At 33.2% G+C, this 21,769-nt stretch overlaps 2 protein-coding genes across 3 annotated transcripts in view; one reads left to right on the top strand and one right to left on the bottom strand.

The window, feature by feature from the left end:
* LOC108735595 (transient receptor potential cation channel subfamily A member 1) overlaps window positions 1-6,325 on the top strand; it is a 124,085-nt gene extending 117,760 nt beyond the window's left edge. Inside the window, exons 11-19 of the mRNA XM_018467608.1 lie at window positions 473-617; window positions 677-787; window positions 843-1,109; window positions 1,169-1,597; window positions 4,274-4,546; window positions 4,619-4,778; window positions 4,909-4,959; window positions 5,296-5,423; window positions 5,487-6,325. Coding sequence (XP_018323110.1) covers window positions 473-617; window positions 677-787; window positions 843-1,109; window positions 1,169-1,597; window positions 4,274-4,546; window positions 4,619-4,778; window positions 4,909-4,959; window positions 5,296-5,423; window positions 5,487-5,642 — 1,720 coding nt within the window. The 3' untranslated portion in view covers window positions 5,643-6,325. The remainder of the gene's footprint in view (window positions 1-472; window positions 618-676; window positions 788-842; window positions 1,110-1,168; window positions 1,598-4,273; window positions 4,547-4,618; window positions 4,779-4,908; window positions 4,960-5,295; window positions 5,424-5,486) is intronic.
* The window catches only part of LOC108735607 (epidermal growth factor receptor), a 199,700-nt gene continuing 183,885 nt past the window's right edge, over window positions 5,955-21,769 (bottom strand). For both annotated transcript variants that reach the window (XM_018467645.1, XM_018467644.1), the window contains exons 2-4: window positions 9,919-11,449; window positions 8,040-9,855; window positions 5,955-7,920 (exon numbers count right to left, since the gene is read on the bottom strand). In XM_018467645.1, coding sequence (XP_018323147.1) covers window positions 7,135-7,920; window positions 8,040-9,855; window positions 9,919-11,449 — 4,133 coding nt within the window. In that variant the 3' untranslated portion in view covers window positions 5,955-7,134. The remainder of the gene's footprint in view (window positions 7,921-8,039; window positions 9,856-9,918; window positions 11,450-21,769) is intronic.

Genomic DNA, 21,769 nt, shown 5'->3' with positions numbered 1-21,769 from the left:
AATTCAACCATTGTAAGGTCTAGATATTTGTTATCAAAGGAAAGTATTCCAAAAAAGAAATTGTAAAAGCGACTGTGGTAAATAGGTAAATAGAATAATGCCAAAGGATCTCGCCCCCTACACACACTTTTTTTAAAAACAAAGGTACGATTTAACTTAAAACTATAACGAAAACTATTTGTACCATAACTATGAAATACTTTTCCCGACAAGAGTGTTACAACAGCAACAAATTTTTCCCTCATTAACTTGAGGTAGTTTGTAGTGGGATTGAAATTGAAGGTGAATTTTTATATTTAATGGGTGATCACAGTGAGACACTCTGTATGTATTTAGCGAAGCGAATAATGATTATATGTTTGTGCAGGCTCTGTAACTTTCGAAAATCAGTCAAAAGAATAAAATTGATTTGTATCATTTTAACTTACTTCNTTAATTTAAAAGTTATTTATAAAATTAATATTTTCCTCAGAGCTGAAGAAGTGATGACGCTAAGATCTGACAAACATCCTTGCGTAACCCTTGCTCTAATAGCTTCCATGCCAAAAGTCTTCGAGGCAGTTCAAGATAAATGTATAACGAAAGCCAACTGCAAAAAGGACTCCAAGTCATTTTATGTAAGCACTGCAAAACAGAATGAAGAATAAGAAAACTGATCCTGTTTTGTTTTTTTTAGATTACCTACAGCTTCTCCTGTTTCGAATGTCCTCAATTTTACGCTGATATGGATGGAAAAACTGGAGAAGCAGTGAATATATCACAGCCAATACCCCTCCCTGCCCTAAATGTAAACTGTAAATAATTTATTTCACCTTGTATCCACAATTCATTCCTTTTCGTAGGCGATGGTGTCACATGGAAGAGTAGAACTTTTAGCTCACCCACTGAGTCAAAAATATCTTCAAATGAAATGGAATTCGTATGGAAAGTACTTTCATTTGGCAAATTTACTTTTCTACAGTATTTTCTTGGTTTTTGTTACTCTCTTATCTTCTCAACTTATGGAAAATGATGATGATGAGGATTTGCAACACTACAAGCCAGTAGAAAACGAAAGGTTGTATGTTTATACCGGTCAAAATGAAAACAAAACAGATTTAACCTATGAGGTATTAGCTACAATAATCATAAAAATTAAATATTTTATACCCAAACGTTCTATTTTAAGGAATATTGGGAAAAAACGAAAAATGCCATACTACACGTTAAAACAACACCTTTTATGTACACTGGAGCAGTTGTAATCACTGTTTATCTGATGGTAAACACTATTCGCGAAGTAATTCAAATTTACCAACAAAAATATAATTACTTTCTGGATCCAACGAATTTAGTTTCGTGGATGCTTTATATCTCTGCTACAATTACAGTAATTCCACTGTCCAGTAGCAGTGTGACTGAACTTCAATTTTCCTGCGCCTCTTTGACTGTTTTCCTAAGTTGGTTTAACTTATTGTTGCTGCTACAACGTTTTGATCAAGTTGGAATTTATGTGGTCATGTTCTTGGAAATATTGCAAACACTGATAAAAGTTTTACTTGTTTTCTCCATATTGATAATAGCCTTTGGACTCGCGTTTTATATCTTAATGTCTAAGGTAAGTTATAACTGGAACAATTTTTCTATCTATATTCAAATTTGGTAGCTATTCTTATCATTTTTATTTAATGTAGGTAGGCTAGGTGAATTAACTAAAAAATTGCTATTTTTTAACTAGACATGATTTTTTCATGTAAATTAGTAAAAAATTACGTACATTATGTTAATTTTGTGCGCACGCTCACAAGTGTAAAGAATATTATAATTTAACGTCGTTTTTTCGATGTTTTTCTTCGTTTTCTTCTATAATTTGTTTTCAAATGAATTAGTAGAAGAAGACTTAAATGAGAAAATTGCTTAAAATCACTTTTTCGATAAGGGTGAGGCGGTCTGAAAATTAATTTGTTTTTAAATACAAATGCCAATTTGGTAACATTACGAAATGAATATTTTTTTATAAAGAAATTAATTGTTGCTCACCTATTTATTCGATCGGAATAAAATTGTAGGAGGATTAATAACCATAACAAAGACTTCTTTTTCCAAATCTTCAATGTAATAGCAGCTGTATTTCTATCATAAAAGTGGACACGAAAGAAATAGCTTATTCTCCCTAAATCTTCCTTTATTGAAGAAAATTTATCACTTTGAAAAATAGGACCTGCACACCCCTATCAAAAAATAGCTTTAAATTCTGCGTTGATAAAACCTTACAAAACGCTAAACGTCGAAGTTGGTTTGTCATTTAAACTAGCCTTTGTCTCTATTCTGTGATTCCATTTTGCAAACATGTACATATCATATGTATTTATTGTATACTGTAGGCAGGTATGTGTATGTGTTTTTGATGTTGGTCAATTTTTAAAGAGAGTGATTTCGAGTTCAGGCAAATCTTAGTTTTTGAGTGAAGTGTTTCTGAACATTTATTTTTAAACGGTGATCGATAGGTCTTCTAGTGTAGAAAGGAAATCCTAAAGTCCCAAAGCAATCGCAAGTCAGGTAGAGTCGCCACTTTGAAAAACATGGTCGCTGGCGCTTAATTCAATTTCTACGATTATAGAAAATCGCAACATAACGACAGAAAAAAGAATACTTAAAATTACAATAAACAGTAAAAAGCAGAAAATAGACACAAATCTGACTATTATTATTACATCTCCTTACAGAAAATTAAATAACTACTTCGATACACACGCATATTTACGGTTGGGCACATCACACTACACCGTCCGATTTAAAAAATTTCATAATTTATCAAAAAACGGATCTGACCTCAATATATATACTGGTTCAGAGCACATCTTGTAGGCGATAGAACAGCCAAATCGAATAACTTTTTGTTTAGCAATGTAAATATTACACAGGGTGTAACAGAAGTAAGTAAGAGCACTATAAAACATAAAAATTAAGTAGATGTTTGTTTCGGAAAGTTTACCGTTTTCGATAAAAACGTGGTTGAAAGTACAGGTAAACTCAGTTTCGGCCCTGGGAAAGAATAACGACCACTACGCCACACTCAATCAGCTGGTAATTACCAGTATCAGTGTAGTGCTTGTTTTGTATTTTTTTCCAGTATTGTTTATTTATTAAATTAGATTAAATGTGATTCAGGCTGTGTATTGTATTTATTGAAAATTATTACAGTACCTAAGCATTTCATGATTTTGTATTCATAACTTTGAGGTATTACTATTTTAATTCGATTTAGCGTTATTAACATTAAATAGCAAATTCTATAAAATATCTGTTGCTGAAATGTTTTCCAAGGATATTGTTTTATTACGAAAAGCACTTGTATAAAATTCGTCAATGCAGTATTGTTAACATCACGGGTTTTCAACAGTGAGATAGTTAAAGCTTAATGAATCAAAAAAAGTGCCCCGAGAGCTACAGTTACTCTTGCATATATTGTTGACTACAAATCTTCTAATCCTGATCCTGGCATAATGAAACCAACGACGCCCGTAAATGACATAATTAAATCGAACCCTTCCAGCCCCATAATAATAGGCAAATATTTTTCACAAAAGAATTCAGAAGGTTTATGAAATAATGGTTGACCGAAAGTCACTAACCAGCTTGTTTAGTTGGTTTTTCTCGTTTCTGATAATGCAAATTCGAGAGACGGTTGAAAGGTCATTAGGATTTAAGTTAATAAACGAAAGCGCCACAATTTTGCTTTGATCAAAAGACTTTGTTCCATGCATAATTAACGACATGAACTCATTCCAGTTTGGGATTGAAACATTACCGACCCGGTACTCAGAACAGCTAAGGTGGTCCATTTTAGGTAATTTCATTAAAGTACAACTTTCCCTGTCTTACCTAGTTTATTAGTTACATCAGTTCGCCTAAATTATGATTAATATACAAATCAGTTGTAACAGTAAAATAGAACAGTTGATCCAGGATAAAACGTTATACCTTGGCGCAAAGCTAATAACCTACCTATAATCAGAATTTAAACAACAATCATTTTATAAAGTTTACCTACTGATTTGAAAGTTATTTTTGTTTATTATACTCGATACATTAATTAAAAATAGGTTTTATAGTTAAATTTAAATATAAGGTACTAAAATTTAAATATAAGGTACTAAAGAACTTAATTAAACACCTGAAGTACCAAGTGATCTCTCTTTTAAGGTTTTTCCTACCTTTATAGATTCTCTATTCCATGCTTAAAGACTATGTATACATATATTATGATTATTTAAGTATTTTTGTATAACAGGGCGAACACTTATCGTTTAAGACAGTTCCAATGTCCCTTATTAGGACATTTTCCATGATGTTAGGAGAAATAGATTTTTTGGGCACATATGTACAACCATACTACTTAAAAGAAGAACAAAGGTACTTGCCGTTTCCCATGCCAGCTTTCTTTATACTGTGTGTATTTATGGTACTAATGCCCATTCTATTAATGAACTTGCTTATCGGTTTGGCGGTTGGTGATATCGAATCCGTTCGGAGAAATGCTCAATTGAAACGACTGGCGATGCAAGTAAGACTTTTTTGAATTTCTAAGTCATTACGTTTGTGTAATTGTTATTTACTATTCTGATTGTTTTTATAGGTTGTAATGCATACAGAACTTGAACGAAAACTTCCCAAAATATTATTGGAAAGAATTGATAAAAGAGAATTGGTCGAGTTTCCTAACGAAAGCAAATGTAAACTTGGTTTTCTGGATTGTATAATTAGAAAGTGGTTTGGAAATCCTTTTTCCGATGACGGTAAACTATTAGAAGTGTTTTTGTATGGCATGTAAATGTTGGTGTTTGTTTAGAAATTTCTTGCTATCTATTTTTTGTTCATTTTCATATTATTTTCGTTATGAGGCCATGTAGCCCATTCTATTTTCAGGAACAAAACGAAGATACAAAGGGCTACCAGCCATCCGATGGCGACAATGCGGTAGGACTTCCTTTACTGCTTTTCTGCTTAAAGCTCTTATATGAAGTATTTATAAATTACATTTGCATGTCCTTTTTTAATCATTATCTATTTACATTTTTGGTCTATAATCCAAGGATTTCTTCGAATAGGTATATATATGACTCATTAAAATGAGAATTTTAAATTACTTTACCAAAAAATTATTAAAAAGAGGGCAACTACATTTAGTTAGAAAAGCTTGGTGTAGCAAATTGTGTATAAACAGCAGCTTTTTTGATAAAATTAAATACAACACTGTACAAAATACAGAGTTACATGCTTCACTATTGGTATGGAGTCAAATTATTATTTCAGGGCTGGACATGGTTATGGAAAGTGGTGAAGACTATTTAATGTCAGAGCTTGAGAAAACCAAAAGAAAGCTCAGAGATATATCGTCATTATTAGAAACACAGCAACAATTACTTCGCCTAATTGTACAAGTTAGTATATTAATCATAATTGCAGTGGTAACAAGTCTCAATTGCTGTTTTTTGTTTGTTAAGAAAATGGAAATTAAGACTGAGGCAGATGATGTAGACGAAGGTGTTTCTCCCAATGATCTCAAACCATTAATAACAACTTCTAGTAAATGGACATCACCAAAAATACGTAAAAAACTACAGTCCGCTTTAAGCTTTACAAAAGGAAATAGTAATTAGATCAAAAAAGTGAGCATTGAGAAAGATTTTTTTTGCTAACAGCATTTAATTAGTATTGCTATCTTTTTAAGTAATTTGCTGTAGTCAGTGAACTAGTCATTTTTCCTTGTTAATTCTTAAGTAAAATGTGAACTGATCGTCATAAAACATAAAATACTGAGTACTATAAAACTAATTGTTTTATAAGTAAGTAAAATATTTGTTGTAAAAGTGAATTTATGGAATGTGTGCTATTAAAAGTCTTCTAAATACAATATTACCGTATATACAACTGATTTTGTAGTCATAAATTTCTGAAAAGAAATGACAAAAGAAATCTTACACAATTTTATTAAAATACTTTTGTCTGTACATTATCATTTTCTCTTACAAGGCACAAGAGTTCACCAAATATGTGCGTTTTAGTTTTAGTCTAATGGCACTAGAAGATATTTTAGAAATATTTTTATAACATAGTAACAAAAATACTTACAAGTTGCTTCACCATATGTTTACAAATAATTCGTCAGATTTTAAACGCCAGGATTGTCTTTTTCATATTTTGATTTAAAAGTACAGTATATATATATAAATATAACATAAATTGGTCTTATGTATTGTTACTGAATAGAAGATACACAAAAAAACAAGGTGAAATAACTTGTAAAATAGTAAGGCACCTTGTACTTGTAATTAAAAATAAATATTAGAAAAAGTAAGTCAAAAATACAAAAACATAAACAGGAAATTTAATAATTTTTTTTTGGATAGGTACGCATTGTACAAAATATTATAATTCGAGAAATACACAAGATCAACAGAGAAAGTTTTAAAAACATAACAATAAAATTACTTTTTGTTAAAACTAGTATCACAGTCATAAAAGGGCAAGAACATTCTTCAAGCACTTTCGAATAGTTTACTTATTCTCGCAAGAAAAGTATAGTTAAGGTTAAAAAACCCTGAATTAGCCAATTCTAATTTTATATATGAACACTATTTAAAAACGACAAAATGGGAAAGTAAAAAAGTAAAAACCCTTTAAATGTACAGAATGACTTATAAACAATAGTAAAACTATTTACATTAACTTTTGATTTTGAATATGCCATTTACATACACTAAGTATGTATTCACATGTGATGGCACAATATTATTGTCTAGCGTCCCACGCATATGATTTTAATTCTACATTTTTTCACTCACCTTCTACCTACCTACTTATCATTTATAAAATGCATCATATCATTATCTTATTGCTATTTAAGTAAAACCAGTCACTTCCAATATTTCTTTACAGTACACTTGTAAGTATTGAATTAATGGGATAAAATTAAGGCATTTGCTCTATTGATATAGTATACAATGATTTTATTTACATGTTGCCGCATAACTTAAAGCTAGTCAGTGTGGCAAAATGTTTATCAGTTTGGAAGACGGCGTTAATAAACAGTGAGTGGCATTTCACAATACCAATATCTAATTTCTTTAAAAACTTTCAAAGAGTTAATATTTAGACAGTTGTTTCACCTTTATATTTGAGAGGTTGCAATTCCCTTTTAAGCCTATCAAAATCGTTATAATACTCATGATCAGATTCCTCTTCTGAACTTTTCTGAGGCACATAAGAAGATGGTCGCAACAATTGTGGTTGCTGAACATTTAACATTACATTGCAAGTTGAAACTCCATTTGATTGTACCACTTGAGATACAGTTGGAATCCCAATTGTTTGAGAAGGAGCATCATTGTTCATAAGATACTCAGGGTTATCTATATTTGTTTTACAAAACTCTGCACTATCACTAGCACTATTATCCGAATGTCTTACTGACTCTTCTATCAAGTCCACATAAGTGGAAGCACCTTGAGTCTGCTGAGGAGATGGCATAAGATAGTCGTCTTCGTCTACAGGAAGCTCGAGTTTAAGTGTACCCACTTGGGCTTGAGATCTACCCGAATCGTATTCATCTATATCAGTTTTACCATCGCTGCTACATTTTAAACTTGAACAATCAGATTCGTTGCCTAAACTTATCATTCTTGGATTAAGACCATGTTGCTGAGCATATCGAAGACGTTCCTGATTCCAGTTGTGTTGATTTTGAGGAGCACAACTACCATCAGAAGTTACAACAGATTGTGAAGGCCAAAGCTTCATACGTATTGATTGTGGTGAGTTTAAAAAAGAATCAAAGGAAACAGGTGCTCGAGATGAAGGTTGCAAGCATTCATCGCCTTCTGATTGGCTGCTGGAATGCTCCAAGGAAAATCCCAAATGTCTCACGTCTTTCTCATCCTAAAGGAAAAAATGTTTTATTTACTTAAAACGAACATCAAAAATAAAAAACAAAAATTCTATTGTTACTATTTTGTCAGTAAATTATTTTATTAGGTAGTATTGAAAGGTATATTTACTTGATTTTGGAAAGTTTTCAAATGTCTGTCACCAGGAATGACAAGAAATCGGCCTGGATCTCGGGTCATCTTCGTGAAATCTTCTGCTAGTTCCTTAAAACTCGGTCGACTTTCTGCATCCAACATCCAACACTTAATCATGATCATATATACATCAATTGTGCAAATCATAGGTTGGGGAAGCCGTTCACCTTTTTCTAATAACTCAGGAACATTTCTAGCTGGTACATTATCGTATGGTTTCCCACCAAAAGTTAATAATTCCCATACCGTAACGCCAAACGCCCAAACGTCCGATTTATGAGTAAAAATACGATGTTGAATACACTCCAAAGCTAGCCATTTTATTGGCATTTTACCCCCATCGGCTTTATACTCTTCTTCATTTATATCTAATAATTTCGCCAAACCAAAATCAGTAATTTTGACACATGCTGGCGTTTGTACCAGTACATTTCTAGCTGCAAGATCTCGATGCACCAGCCTTTTTTCTTCCAAATAGGCCATTCCTCTAGCTATTTGTGTGCACCAATTTAAAAGTAGTTTAGATCCAATTTTATTACTATTATTACGTACAAAATCTAATAAGCAACCTAGCGGCATTAGTTGCGTTACAAGCATCATTTGCGAAGTCATGCAAACGGCAAGAAGTTGTAATAAATTAGGGTGGTCTACCGTAGCCATTATATACGCTTCCTCCAAAAATTCCTTACTGCTATTTGCACCGGTATCATCACGTAAAATCTTAATTGCAACCGGAACCTTTGTTGTTTCTCCTTCAGGAATCCATACTCCCTTGTACACAGTTCCGAATGCTCCAAAGCCCAAAATTCCACCTCTTCTCATTTCTGCTTCTTTAATGATTCTTAGTTTAGCAAGATTAGGAGGGGCATTTGTGGGACGTAATGGTTCATTATCTTCCAAGCCTGTTAAAGCCATGGACATTTTAATGGCATTTTCTTTAACTTTCATTTCACTTCGATAATGGAATATAAACCATATAATAGCCCCAATGATACCACAGGCTACCACTGCAACAACAGTAATGATCATTGTTGTTGTCAAATTAGCCTCTAAAGCGCCTAAAACAATTTCAGAACAATATGCATCAGAATTATCTTGTGGGACGACTTTATGCGGATACTCAGATGAGCAATTCGGTGTGCATATAAAAGAAGCATTAAGCGATGGGTTTCCATCTGGATATATTTTTAAATTATAACAAGCGAGACAATTTTCTGGCCCGGGACCCTTACATCCTCTACATTCCTGATGACACGGAAGACAGTTTTGAGTAGTGTCATCGGCATAGTAATCAGAAAGGCATTCATCTTCGCACTGCTCGCCTTTTTTATAATTAGTACATTCTTGACATACAAGCTCATGAAATCCATAACCTGTACATTTTTTACACCTCGGGTGACATTTACGACAAATAGCTTTTCCAGAAAGTGGCCTGAGGAACTCCTGCTCTTGAGGTCTAACCCATTCAAAGAAGTACCCAGTAGGACATGGATCATTCTTATGCAAACATACGTCAACTGTAGCATTTTCGTTCATTACAGCCTTATCACATGAGTTACAAGCCCCAGGTCCAATAGTGTTCTTCGGTCCAGTGCACCCATCAACACAATTTGGATGACACAATTTACATTCTCCATTATCCTCGTATTTGGTAATAGGGCATTTTGAAACACAGTATGGACCATCCCTAAAATGCTTGCACGTTGTACAGTGTTCGGGACCTGGGCCAGAGCAGGAACTTTCACATTGTTCATTACAGTATTCACAAACTTCAGAACTGGCTTGATAAATTCTGAAACAAAAAATTATTGCAATTAAAATTTAATAAATGGTAATGTAAAAACAAATAAAATACCTTGGCATAATGCTGCAGTTTTGCAAACAAGTGCTTCCTAAGCTGAAGTGTGCACAAGATAAACATTGATCTGGTCCAGGGCCCCAACATCCATCGTTACTACATTGTTCATCACATACTAATCCACTTGCTGCACATTTTTTCAAATCTTTGTTGTTTTGAAGAAATGCCATATGTTCGGAGCTTTTAATTATTTTACGCCAATTAATTCCATCAGCAAAGCATAAATGTTTATTTTCCAAAATAACGACCGTGCCAGAATTAATTTTCTTTAGTGATTTTAGTTCAAGGGATTCCAATGAAGTTTTAACAATATACAGGGAAGAAAAGTAATCGTGAACAGTTCTACCTCCAATTATCTCTAGATTTCGAAAGTATGAAAGATTTTTAAAGTCTGGATGATAGGCTTGAATATTTAGAAAACCTGTGATTTCTTTTAAAGTGCTGAAAACCTCTAAGCGGTTCGGATGCATGGGTGGGTAGCGTTCCCCAAAAGTTGAATTAGAATAAACATGTTGATAACCAGTAAAACTGTTCTCTAAAATGTGTATATAACCTTCAATTACTGTACAATCTTTAAAATCATCGATGTTTGCTGCATTAATCGGTACATCGCCATGACAAGTTTTTGGACAGGGACCATTACAAGGTATACATTCCCCGTTTACCGCTTTCTTACTTAGTGGACACGATTTCACACACGCACCGTTGTCCTTGAGAAGATGTTCTGGACAATTTTTAACGCATGTTGCTCCATATGCATATTTTCCACTTGGATTTGGTTCCCAAGAATAGGTGATGGGATTGTATATTTGCATTGGTGGACATTCTTGTGTACAAACCCCATCGTCATAGAAATTTTTGCACGCAATACAATCGCTTTGTTTTGGACCCGTACAACCACCCGCACAAAACAGATGACAACATTCTCTAGGATTTGAACCAAAACATCGACCCTGATAACATTGAGGACTACATGTAACCTTGGAAAACTTCTGACAGTTTTCCTCGCCTTCACCCCAGCATCCATGCTCACAACTTTTGTGACACGGAGGGCACTCTCTTTCAGGTGAAACGAAGTTGTACCGATATACATAATGACCTTTTGGATCAGAAATTATTTCATCCCAGTTTATTGTCTTGACGTGACAAAGATTGTAGTTACTAAAAAGGCCCACGCTGCCACTTAGTACATCACGTAGTGCGGGAAGCTCGAGCGAATACATCTTTGATGTTGTAACGATTATAGCAAATTCCTCAGTGTAACTGGTCATTTTGAATAAAGTTCGTCCGCGGATTATTTGTAGACGTGGTAACACGACTCGCCTTAAATCAACATGCGAAATGAGAACGTAGCCCGTCACTTCTCGGATGTATTGTAAAAAACTGAGATCGAAGTTTTCGTCTTGTAACCAGGTGAGTTCCAAATTGCCGTCCACGTAAGTACAATTCGTATAGCGATTCTTCAGGTTCCTGTAGTGATGCTCCCTGTTTGACGGAACTGACCAACGTCCGTTTGTACCAATGCATACTGAAACAAAAAAACTCAGTTATTACAGAAGAATTTTTTAAAACCCGTATTACAAAAAAAAAATACCACTTGTTTCTATATCTACTGATTGAAAAATACACTGTTAAATTAACAATTTTTTTCCGAACAGTAAATAATTTGAAAATTAAGGAACCATAGTACCATTCGAAAGAGAAAAAAAATTCTGCATTAATCTATGACAAATCTGTCATTAATTCACTTTGAAAGTATAGGCAGGAAGCTTGAAAGTATAGCTATCTCTCCTAAAGAATTGTTGCTCCAGCTTTTTTACTGTAAAATAGACATGCTTTCTCGCTACCTCCTGTTGTGCTACTTTTTTGAAATAAATATCTCGAAAACAGTAAATTTTAGAAGCAGGAAAGCCTTATGAAAGTCCAAGTAGAATTCAAAACCGTCATATTATATAAAGTGTTCCATTTAAAATAATGAAGTTGATGCCAACTTCCGATATAACGGGGGGTGCTACATAGATGCAATTATTTTAATTGGGGAGAACATACCTAATAACGCCATTGTACAAATTATAAATCCAAGTAGTTTTCTAAATATTTTAATGGGTGATCACAGTGAGACACTCTGTATGTATTTAGCGAAGCGAATAATGATTATATGTTTGTGCAGGCTCTGTAACTTTCGAAAATCAGTCAAAAGAATAAAATTGATTTGTATCATTTTAACTTACTTCATTCTAGGTATATGCAATGAAACTTCGATTTTACACAATAAGGCCTTTATGAAACCACAAAAAATTAAACCTTTATGAACTTCTATCAACATGTGTTTCAACTTATTGGTAATTTTTAAAATTGTTTTTTATTTAGTCAACAATGTCTATGTGATCAAAATTTTCTAGTAACATATACGAGTACTAATGTTAAAAAAATAAAAACCTTTAAAAACATAGTATGTATTATATGTTATACATGAGAGACATCATGATTTAATAGCGCGAAGAAACATAATATTTATTTTACAGTTTCAGCAACACGATGCTTTTCCAAGATATTTCTAGATTTACCTGATCGTAAATATTTGTCTTTCTTATCAGTTGAGTTGGCCTGACGAGTATTTATTCTGAGCCTAATTCTTTGATGGCACTTATACCTATCTATTTATTATTTAGTACGTATACATACAGAATACTTTACCGATCTAGGTTTATATCTACCAAATTCTTACATTTAAATAACTAATTTTGTTCACAAAAATATGTTGAGTTATACTTCACTTGATAATTAAATACCTGCATATTATTTTGTCAAAACACGTAGTATATAGTAACGGTGAACTGGAAAGCATTTTTTGCTTGCGGTGAAAACCGTTAAATTTCGGCGCGTGTTCTAAAGAAATAACCAATTATGAACAAGGGCAAGGAACTCAAAATATTCAAAATAAAACAATGTTGTAGGTTGTAGTTTCGATATAGAAATGAAAAGCGTTACACCATCACGTAATACTTAGCAACCGGTCCTCCCACGTATCTAGGTACAAGACACTTCAAATATAGCTGCATTATCAGTTACCTATCTCATGTGTCGCGATACACACTTTTAGAACGGACAAAAATTATGTATTGATCTTTGTTATTATGTACTTATTATCTGCATTATAGGTTATCAAACAAACCTTTCAATTTTTGTATTATTAACATTTAAATACCCAAAATAGTTGTAAACAGTTGTTTATCTCATACTTTCACCACGATTTGTTCGGTAAATCTTACAGGTTTTCCTCAAGGACATGGTAAATGTTAAAAAAAAAATCATTTTTTTAATACAAATTCGTAATTGGTTACACCCTGAAATGGAAATAATTTATGTTATACATAATACATTAAAAACACAATGTGGTAAAGGTTGGCTTAAGTTTACATCCCAAGAGTTACTAACATTAGTTACAATAATTAAAAAATTTTAGAACTGATAGAAATTAAGCAGATTTTTCAGGAGTTAACTATTTAAATTAAGCACAAGTAAGAATTTCCGAAGACGACTGATAAAACTTAATTTTAAGTGTACAACTTTGTATTATAAAAGAAAGGTATTGATTATCAAGAATAGATCAAAACAGTAAAGGAAACAAAAACGTATTCAAAATTCAACCATTGTAAGGTCTAGATATTTGTTATCAAAGGAAAGTATTCCAAAAAAGAAATTGTAAAAGCGACTGTGGTAAATAGGTAAATAGAATAATGCCAAAGGATCTCGCCCCCTACACACACTTTTTTTAAAAACAAAGGTACGATTTAACTTAAAACTATAACGAAAACTATTTGTACCATAACTATGAAATACTTTTCCCGACAAGAGTGTTACAACAGCAACAAATTTTTCCCTCATTAACTTGAGGTAGTTTGTAGTGGGATTGAAATTGAAGGTGAATTTTTATATTTAATATAAAAAAATATTTGTATATATTGTATATAAATAAATGTGTGCAAAACGTCAAATTAAATACTATTTACAGAAAATTCATCCAGCATTATTGTTAAATGTGATTATTTCCTTTGGCATTTGATTCGAAACCTACGATAAATGTTGCGGATATATCGTAAAGTTTATTTGCAGTTACTGTTTCTATTACGTACTGTTTCGCATTCGTAATTACGGAAAATACATATAAAAGCGTCGTAATGCTCAATGAATTTTAATAAGTATAGTGGATGAGAGTGAGATTCCAGTTGACTCCAGAAAAGGCAGAGTTGTGATAGGCGCCAGCCTCGAAGAACTAGTTACTGTAACGGGAAAACGTTTCTTTTTCCTTTCTGTGCGACCATGCAACTTAACCGCTTCTACAACAGCTTTGTTTTCTGTATGCTGTCACAGCTTATATTCCGATAAAAATAAAAGAAATGTATAAGAAGAATAAATCCTTCTCATCATTGTCCACTATTCCTTTTACATTATTTGTGATTCACATCTACATGTACGGTAAATAGGTACAAGATACAACAGAAGTAAAATTTTTTAAAAAGTTTTCAAACAATAATTTTCTGTACTCTAAAATCTCTAGAAAAAGTGAAAGTTACATATTTTACACTAAATGTGGATTAAAAACCAAGTATCTCGTATAAATGCGAATGTGAGTTTGTTTGTCTGTCCAGAAAGAAAAATACTTTTCCCGACAGATAGAAAAATTAGTTTTATGTGGTCGATTTCACGCCTCAACTATCGATCATCATGAAATTTTGTAGACAAATTGTCAGAGACTTTTCTTGATAGAGAAAAAAAAAGTTGTAGTCCATTTAACATCTTAACTACTCAATCGATCATCATGAAATTTTGTAAATACTTGCCAGGGGTGTAGAAAATGGGGTACCTTTTACCTAGAAAAAAGAAATACTGTTCCCGAGGGATAGAAAAAAATTAATTTTATATGGTCGTCAATGATCTTTGACACTTATTTAGGACATTAAAATGTATGTTTCGCTAACATTGACTTCAATTTACTTACATTTTAATCATGGCCGCGGCCACTTTCAAAAACAAAGACGTTTGGAGGCATTGGATCCTTACCAGCCCACAAAGTAGTTGATTATAATAAATTAGAAAAATAATCAATATAGTTCATTTTCCATCTGCCCAATTTTTATAAACTGCTAACACTCAAAAGATGGATGAAAAATTATAACGTTTGTGGCATTTTCATATACATAATATCTCTCAATCTCTTTTTGCATTTCTAACTGCTAGATTTAAACAAAATAAAGCGAAAGTAAAATTTTGAAGCTACAATTTTTATTGTTGTAAATAACAGAAGTGAACAAAAAATCCCCAAAATTATTGAAAATTGGATTACCGAATTTAATATGGGTGCCTTAATTTCATCACAAAATAACTACCACGCATGATTGACATACGAATCACTATATTATCAAATGCTTCTGTCTTGAAAAAATTGGAGCTATTTGTTCCCTGAAATATTCTAAATAGCAATGTTTGATTTCTATTACTATTAAAACGAACTTAAGCTGCATGTAAGTACCTTTACATCCACTATACAGTAACAGACTACAGTATCGTAAGTTTCATGTATACCTACAATGTACACGTCGACTATTTCATTCATAAAACTAATATAAGATGCCAGTTTGCGCAACAAATGTTAGTCATGCGCTAGTAATAGTAGCCGACTTATACTTAAAAAATTCATTGTAGTAAACGTTATTGCATAGAATAATTTATGTATTTACAAACATAAACGAATAAAACGTATAATTATAAATAATTTATTTGCAATTAATAAATTCTTATGTGTAGGATGAAACTGCAGCCTATCTATTTTTCACCTTGAATATTTACCGTGTTGATTTTATTGAGTCCTTTTATGGACAACTCTTAGACGATTGCTATGAGCTATACTCTTTACTGGAGAATCATGGATATACCCATAGTAAATATTATATAAGTATAAAAAAAATTATGAGTGCTGTCAGCACAAGGTAAAGTAGTATTACGTAAATGAAAGTTAATATCAGCAATTTCTTATGCTGAAGTGTACGATGTGTTGCATACCTATTTACAAACAATTCCTATAAATTTTAATCATTAAACATCAGTGACAATGCGACAACAATTGAAAAAGAATGATGGCCGACAACAGTAACAATTAGAAAAGAATGATGGCCGATACTACGTTATAGTATTGCTCACAAAAGTGAATTTCGACCACTCGAAGCAATGATGCTAACAGTTGTGAGCTTACAGTGACTGGAGATAGGAGAACTAGTACTAACAAAGAAAAAATAGGATTATAACAATGAATACAGCAATTTCGAATACAACGCCGATTTCAGGTAGGTTAGACCAATTTCTGCATATTGTTTTGTTCCCGAGATATAGATGAAAATGTCTAATGAACTATTATATTCCACGTGTTTTTTACGGAAAAAATACTGACTTCTAATTTTAATAAACTCAATTTACGAGAACAATATATGCCAATTAAAAATAAAAATTCGAATAAAAACAGGCTATTAAACTATTTGTTTTGCTATGTTGTTGATACCATTTAAAAAGTATAGCTACAGAATCAATTTTCTATACACTATTTCGTTGCTGCTTCGTCTAATAAAATGGCTAGCAGTTAACGACCAGTATGACTTTGCCGTTCTTGAATACAAAAGAACTGAAGAATGCTTATTACCAGTACCAATTCTCTTTCAATACTTCTATTATGATAAACAGATATAGAAGTATACGGAGAAAGGATAAATTTTTGTTAGAAAAATGTAAGGAACTTATTACTACAAAAATTAGAGGGCAGGTGTTTTCTTAACAGTCGCCTTAACGGTAATCTTTATGATAATGTAAGAAAAAAAGTACGTTAGAATTAGAGATTTGCAAAATAGTTGTAATTATGTAATTGAAACATAATAAATAAATTTTGGAATGGTATGCATGGCTAGGTGCTCTATTCAAATATGTTCAATTTCTGAGATTAAAACACTCAAAATGTATAGTACCTAACATAATTCGTAAAACACAATATAAGATAAAAAGAGCTAGGCTTTCACGACCGTATTGTCTTCTTCGGTGAGAACATCGAATAATCTCATCTGTTTTAAATGTAGAAGATGGAGCACTGTCGGAATTGGACATGAACTGAATCATGAGATATAAAAAATAATTTTATACAATAGATAATTAATTTTAAACAGTAAAAGTTACGACAAATATCGAATTAAATCAGGTTGATTTGGGACAATTGAATCAGGATTTTGAAATACTTTGTAAAAATACCATTATTAGATAACCAACCCATTCGACCACGGTGAATGTTAAAGCAATGTAATTTGTCTTTAAATTTTAAACACAAATGAAAATGCAAAATAATTTTTAATAGAAGGTTTCTATAATAACGAACAAAAATAGGCCTTTGGGGTTCTTGTTCTTATTAGTACTTATTTTACATAAGTCACATCTCTTTGTTGTTTGATTTTGAGTCTCTCCATCATTATCATAAGGTCGTCAGTCCTGGAACTGATTGGACACGCACCTCTACTCTTTCTTATCCTGAGCTAATCTTTGCATTTCCCTAAAACTTGAATACCACACATCCTTAACTATTTACGAACACAAATCTAATCTAAGTCTATCTCACTCCTCTTAACTCCTATCTCCAAGGTCAAGTCGCCTTCAATAAAAAGAAGTCACTTCTATGCTCGCGAACGGTTAATTTAAATATTTGGAAAAGGTTGTTGAATGTGTATGTTTGGAGCACGGCGCTGTACGGGTGCGAAACATGGACGTGGGCGCGGCGGAAAATGAAGGTTAGTTATTAGAAAGAATAGGAGAACAAAAGGCCATATGGAAGTCAATAAGAAACAGGCGAGATAGATTAGTAGAACACCTTCTCAGGCATTAAGGTCTAGTCAGAGACATATTAGAGGCAGAAACAGGAGTTAGGAGGGGTAGAGGTAGACCTAGATTAGATTACTGTTCGCAAATAGTTAAGGATGTGGGTTGTTCTAGTTTTAGGGAAATGCGAAGATTAGCTCAGGATGGGAAAGAGTGGAGGTGCGTGTCCAACCAGTCTTAAGACTGTCGACCTTATGATGATGACGATTTAATTTTAAGTCAGTCGAAAGATCATGAATTTCGGTATTTTCAGTAAACAAAACCTCCTTTATTACGCGGCTATTCGGATGCGCACTACCTCACTGCGCAACGTACGAACGAGCACAACTTGTTGGCTCGCAGCAACAAACCAAGTACCAAACAAAGAACATATTTTCGTTAATTAGGTTAACTTCCCAGACGTGAGGCGTGGCTCATATGTAGATTCAGCAATAAATTAGTTAATATACATATAAATTTTACATTTTACAATTAACAAAAATGTAAATGATCTATTTTAGTAGGTAACTATATATTCTTAAGTATATATATTATATAATTTCTTGCAATAAGCTACTTTTATACATTACGTTGATAAATAAATCACACAGATACAATTTACCGTCTGATATAAACTTGCGATAATTTTTGCAAATAAAAACTATGGTCGCTGACTTTTGCAAAGGGAATGACGAAATGAAACGCTTTATTTGTGTGTCGCTTTCTTCAACTCACATTTACAGAAAAATGTCTTTGCTCTAGTTGTGTGTGACAAATTAAATTCAGGAGACAAATATTTGAAGAGAAGCTTCTTATCGATAAAAGCATACAAACGGCGTCATATACAGTTCAAATAACGAATTTTGACGAATAATTTATTTGATACAAGAAAATATGCTGTTAAGATGAATAATTTACAACATGCGAAGGTACTTCGTACATAGGAATTTAGAGTATACGTATATCTATTTAATTTTTTTAGGTGATACGAAAAAAAATCAACAAACTGCATGTAATTCTATGTTGAGAGTTTTTAGTGTTTTTTATTTTTTAGACCACGGCTCATCAGCCCGAAAAACTCTCAACATAGAATTAATGCCGGCCGTGAAAGCCTACACGCAACCATTAAACTGTATGTAACATTTACACTGGCCAAAGAATGAGCGCAGCTATACTTTGAAATTGAATAACACAACTATTTTTAATGGTATGTTACACACCGACAGAAGAAAGTAGAAGAGAGTACTTTCTTCCCGGTGCCTGTATATGACGTTTCACTGGACTCCTGCCCCGCAAGTACGATTTTTCCCGATTTCAGGAACGAGAAAGTATAGGGTTGTTCGGAAAGTCATTTCGTTTTTTCCCGACAGAGGATTTAATTGTATTCTTTTGCACCCAACTTCACATTTAAGCCGTATAATTTTTATTATATGCTTTGAGAGCTCATATAGTAAGGCTTGTGTGTAAAAAATTCCAATTAATTCTACGCAGTAGTTTTTGGTTGGTGCCCTTTTAAATATGGAGAGCGATAAGCAGCATTTTCGACATATCTTACTGTTTTACTACAGAAAGGGTAAAAATGCTGTTCAAGCCAGAAAGAAATTGACTAATGTGTATGGAGAAGGTGTGTTGACAGTACGCCAGTGCCAGAACTGGTTCGCTAAATTTCGATCCGGCAATTTTGATGTCGAAGATGCACCACGTTCGGGAAGGCCGGTTGAAGTTGATAAAGACGCGATAAAGGCATTAGTTGATGTGAACCGGCGAATAACAACACGTGAGATCGGATTGAGGTTAAATTTATCAAATTCAACAGTTTATGACCACTTGAAAGGCCTGGGATTATCCTCGAAGCTCGATGTATGGGTTCCCCATGTTCTCACAAGAGAAATCTGAGTCGCCGCATTGACGTCTGCGATTCGCTTCTCAAACGTCACGAAAATGATCCGTTTTTGAAGCGCATCATCACTGTGGACGAAAAATGGGTTGTATACAACAACGTCAAACGCAAGAGGTCATGGAGCAAAAAAGATGAACCGGCTCAAACCATTTCCAAAGCCGATATTCACCAAAAAAAGGTGATGCTGTCTGTTTGGTGGGATTTTAAAGGAATCGTTTTTTCTTTTTTAGTTTTTACCGGATAACACAACGATTAATTCGGAAGTCTACTGTCATCAGCTGGACAAACTGAATGATGCACTTCAACAGAAAAGGTCAGAACTAATCAACAGGAAAGGTGTAGTGTTTCACCAAGACAACGCGAGACCTCACACAAGTTTGGTCACTCGCCAAAAGCTTTTACAGCTTGAATGGGATACAATACAAATACAACAACCCACCATATTTTCCAGACCTGGCACCATCGGATTATTTATTATTTGTTCCAGTCACTCCAAAATTTTTTAGACGGTAAAACCTTCACCTCAAATGAGGAGGTCAAAAATCTCCTCGATCAGTTTTTTGCCAGCAAAGACCAAAAATTTTATGAGCGTGGAATTATGCTACTACCAGAAACATGGCAAAAGGTGTTGGACCAGAACGGTCAATATATAATTTAATAATGTAATTGTTTATTATACGAAAACTGTCTTTCATTTCCACAAAAAAAAAAACGAAATGACTTTCCGAACAACCCTATAGAACATAACCTTACGAAGTATTTGATCATCATCCGCGTGGAAAATGCGGAGGATATGAAATATTGCGCTTTTATCCCTAAAATCTGAGAAAAATATCGTACACTCGGTATTAAAGGCGTGGTAAAAAGAATGCCTGTCTACCAGTCTATCTGTGTATGCATATGCGAGCATGATTCGAATAAACTGATGAGCTTAATGCATGAATGAGGTTTTTAGAATGATATGTAGGTAGTACCAACTACAAAAACTGATAATAAACAATTGTACCTCGTACAGCAATGGTTTCACATGTAAACAATGCCTTCGGTAATGGTAGCTATTAATTAACTAATAAGCAAGAGAAACAACAGGGATGAACATTTTTGTATTATTGCCTTTAAAACTGTTATTTTTATTTTTAGATAACGAACTGTAAGGAATTCCATAAAAATTAATAAGTTATAAGCAATGATGGTACAATACTAAATGGTTAAAAAACATTGTAGTGTTTGCATGTTATTGCCTACCTACAATACATTTTCGCCAGTTATTATTATCCGAAGGTCCTTTTACTAAGCTAGTCTTAAAAATGCCTAGGTACCTACACTTCAACATCTAACTACCAAACTACTAATCCCAGGATTTTTATTTTAAGAGTATAAATCATGCAACGTAATATTTTTAAATCATCCAACGTAATGTTTTTAGAATAAAGGATTTAAAAGAAAAAAGAAGTATAAAAATAGGATTCCTCACCATTAGGATTAGTTAGAGATAGTTTTAAATAAAATGGAAGCGGTATTGACAAAACAGTATTGTATGAAAATAAATAAAAGTAAAACAAAAATACTGGTATGCAAGGGAAGGAAAAGTAGGGAAGGAGTGAATATAAAGATAGGAGACGAAAAATTAGAAGAAGTGGCCGATTTTAGATATCTAGGAAGTCAGATAAATGAGGACGAAAGGAGTAGTAGGGATATAAAGCAGAAGGATAGCGCAGGGTCGAGCCGCCTTCAATAAAAAGAAGTCACTTCTATGCTCGCGAACGGTTAACTTAGAAATTCGAAAAAGGTTGTTAAAGTTGTATGTTTGGAGCACGGCGCTGTACGGGTGCGAAACATGGACATAAGGCGCGGCGGAAAAGAAGCGTTCGAAATGTGGTGTTACAGGCGAATGATGAGGATATCGTGGATAGAAAAGATTAGAAATGAAGAGGTATTTGAAAGAGTAAGAGGAAGTAACAGAGGACTCTATGGAAGTCAATAAGAAATAGACGAGATAGGTTAGCAGAACACCTTCTCAGGCATGAAGGTCTAGTCAGAGACATATTAGAGGCAGAACGG

This window comes from Agrilus planipennis, unplaced genomic scaffold, assembly GCF_000699045.2.
Source record: "Agrilus planipennis isolate EAB-ADULT unplaced genomic scaffold, Apla_2.0 scaffold101, whole genome shotgun sequence".
NCBI classification, from domain to species: Eukaryota; Metazoa; Arthropoda; class Insecta; order Coleoptera; family Buprestidae; genus Agrilus; species Agrilus planipennis.
This window is presented reverse-complemented; position numbering and strand designations above follow the sequence as displayed.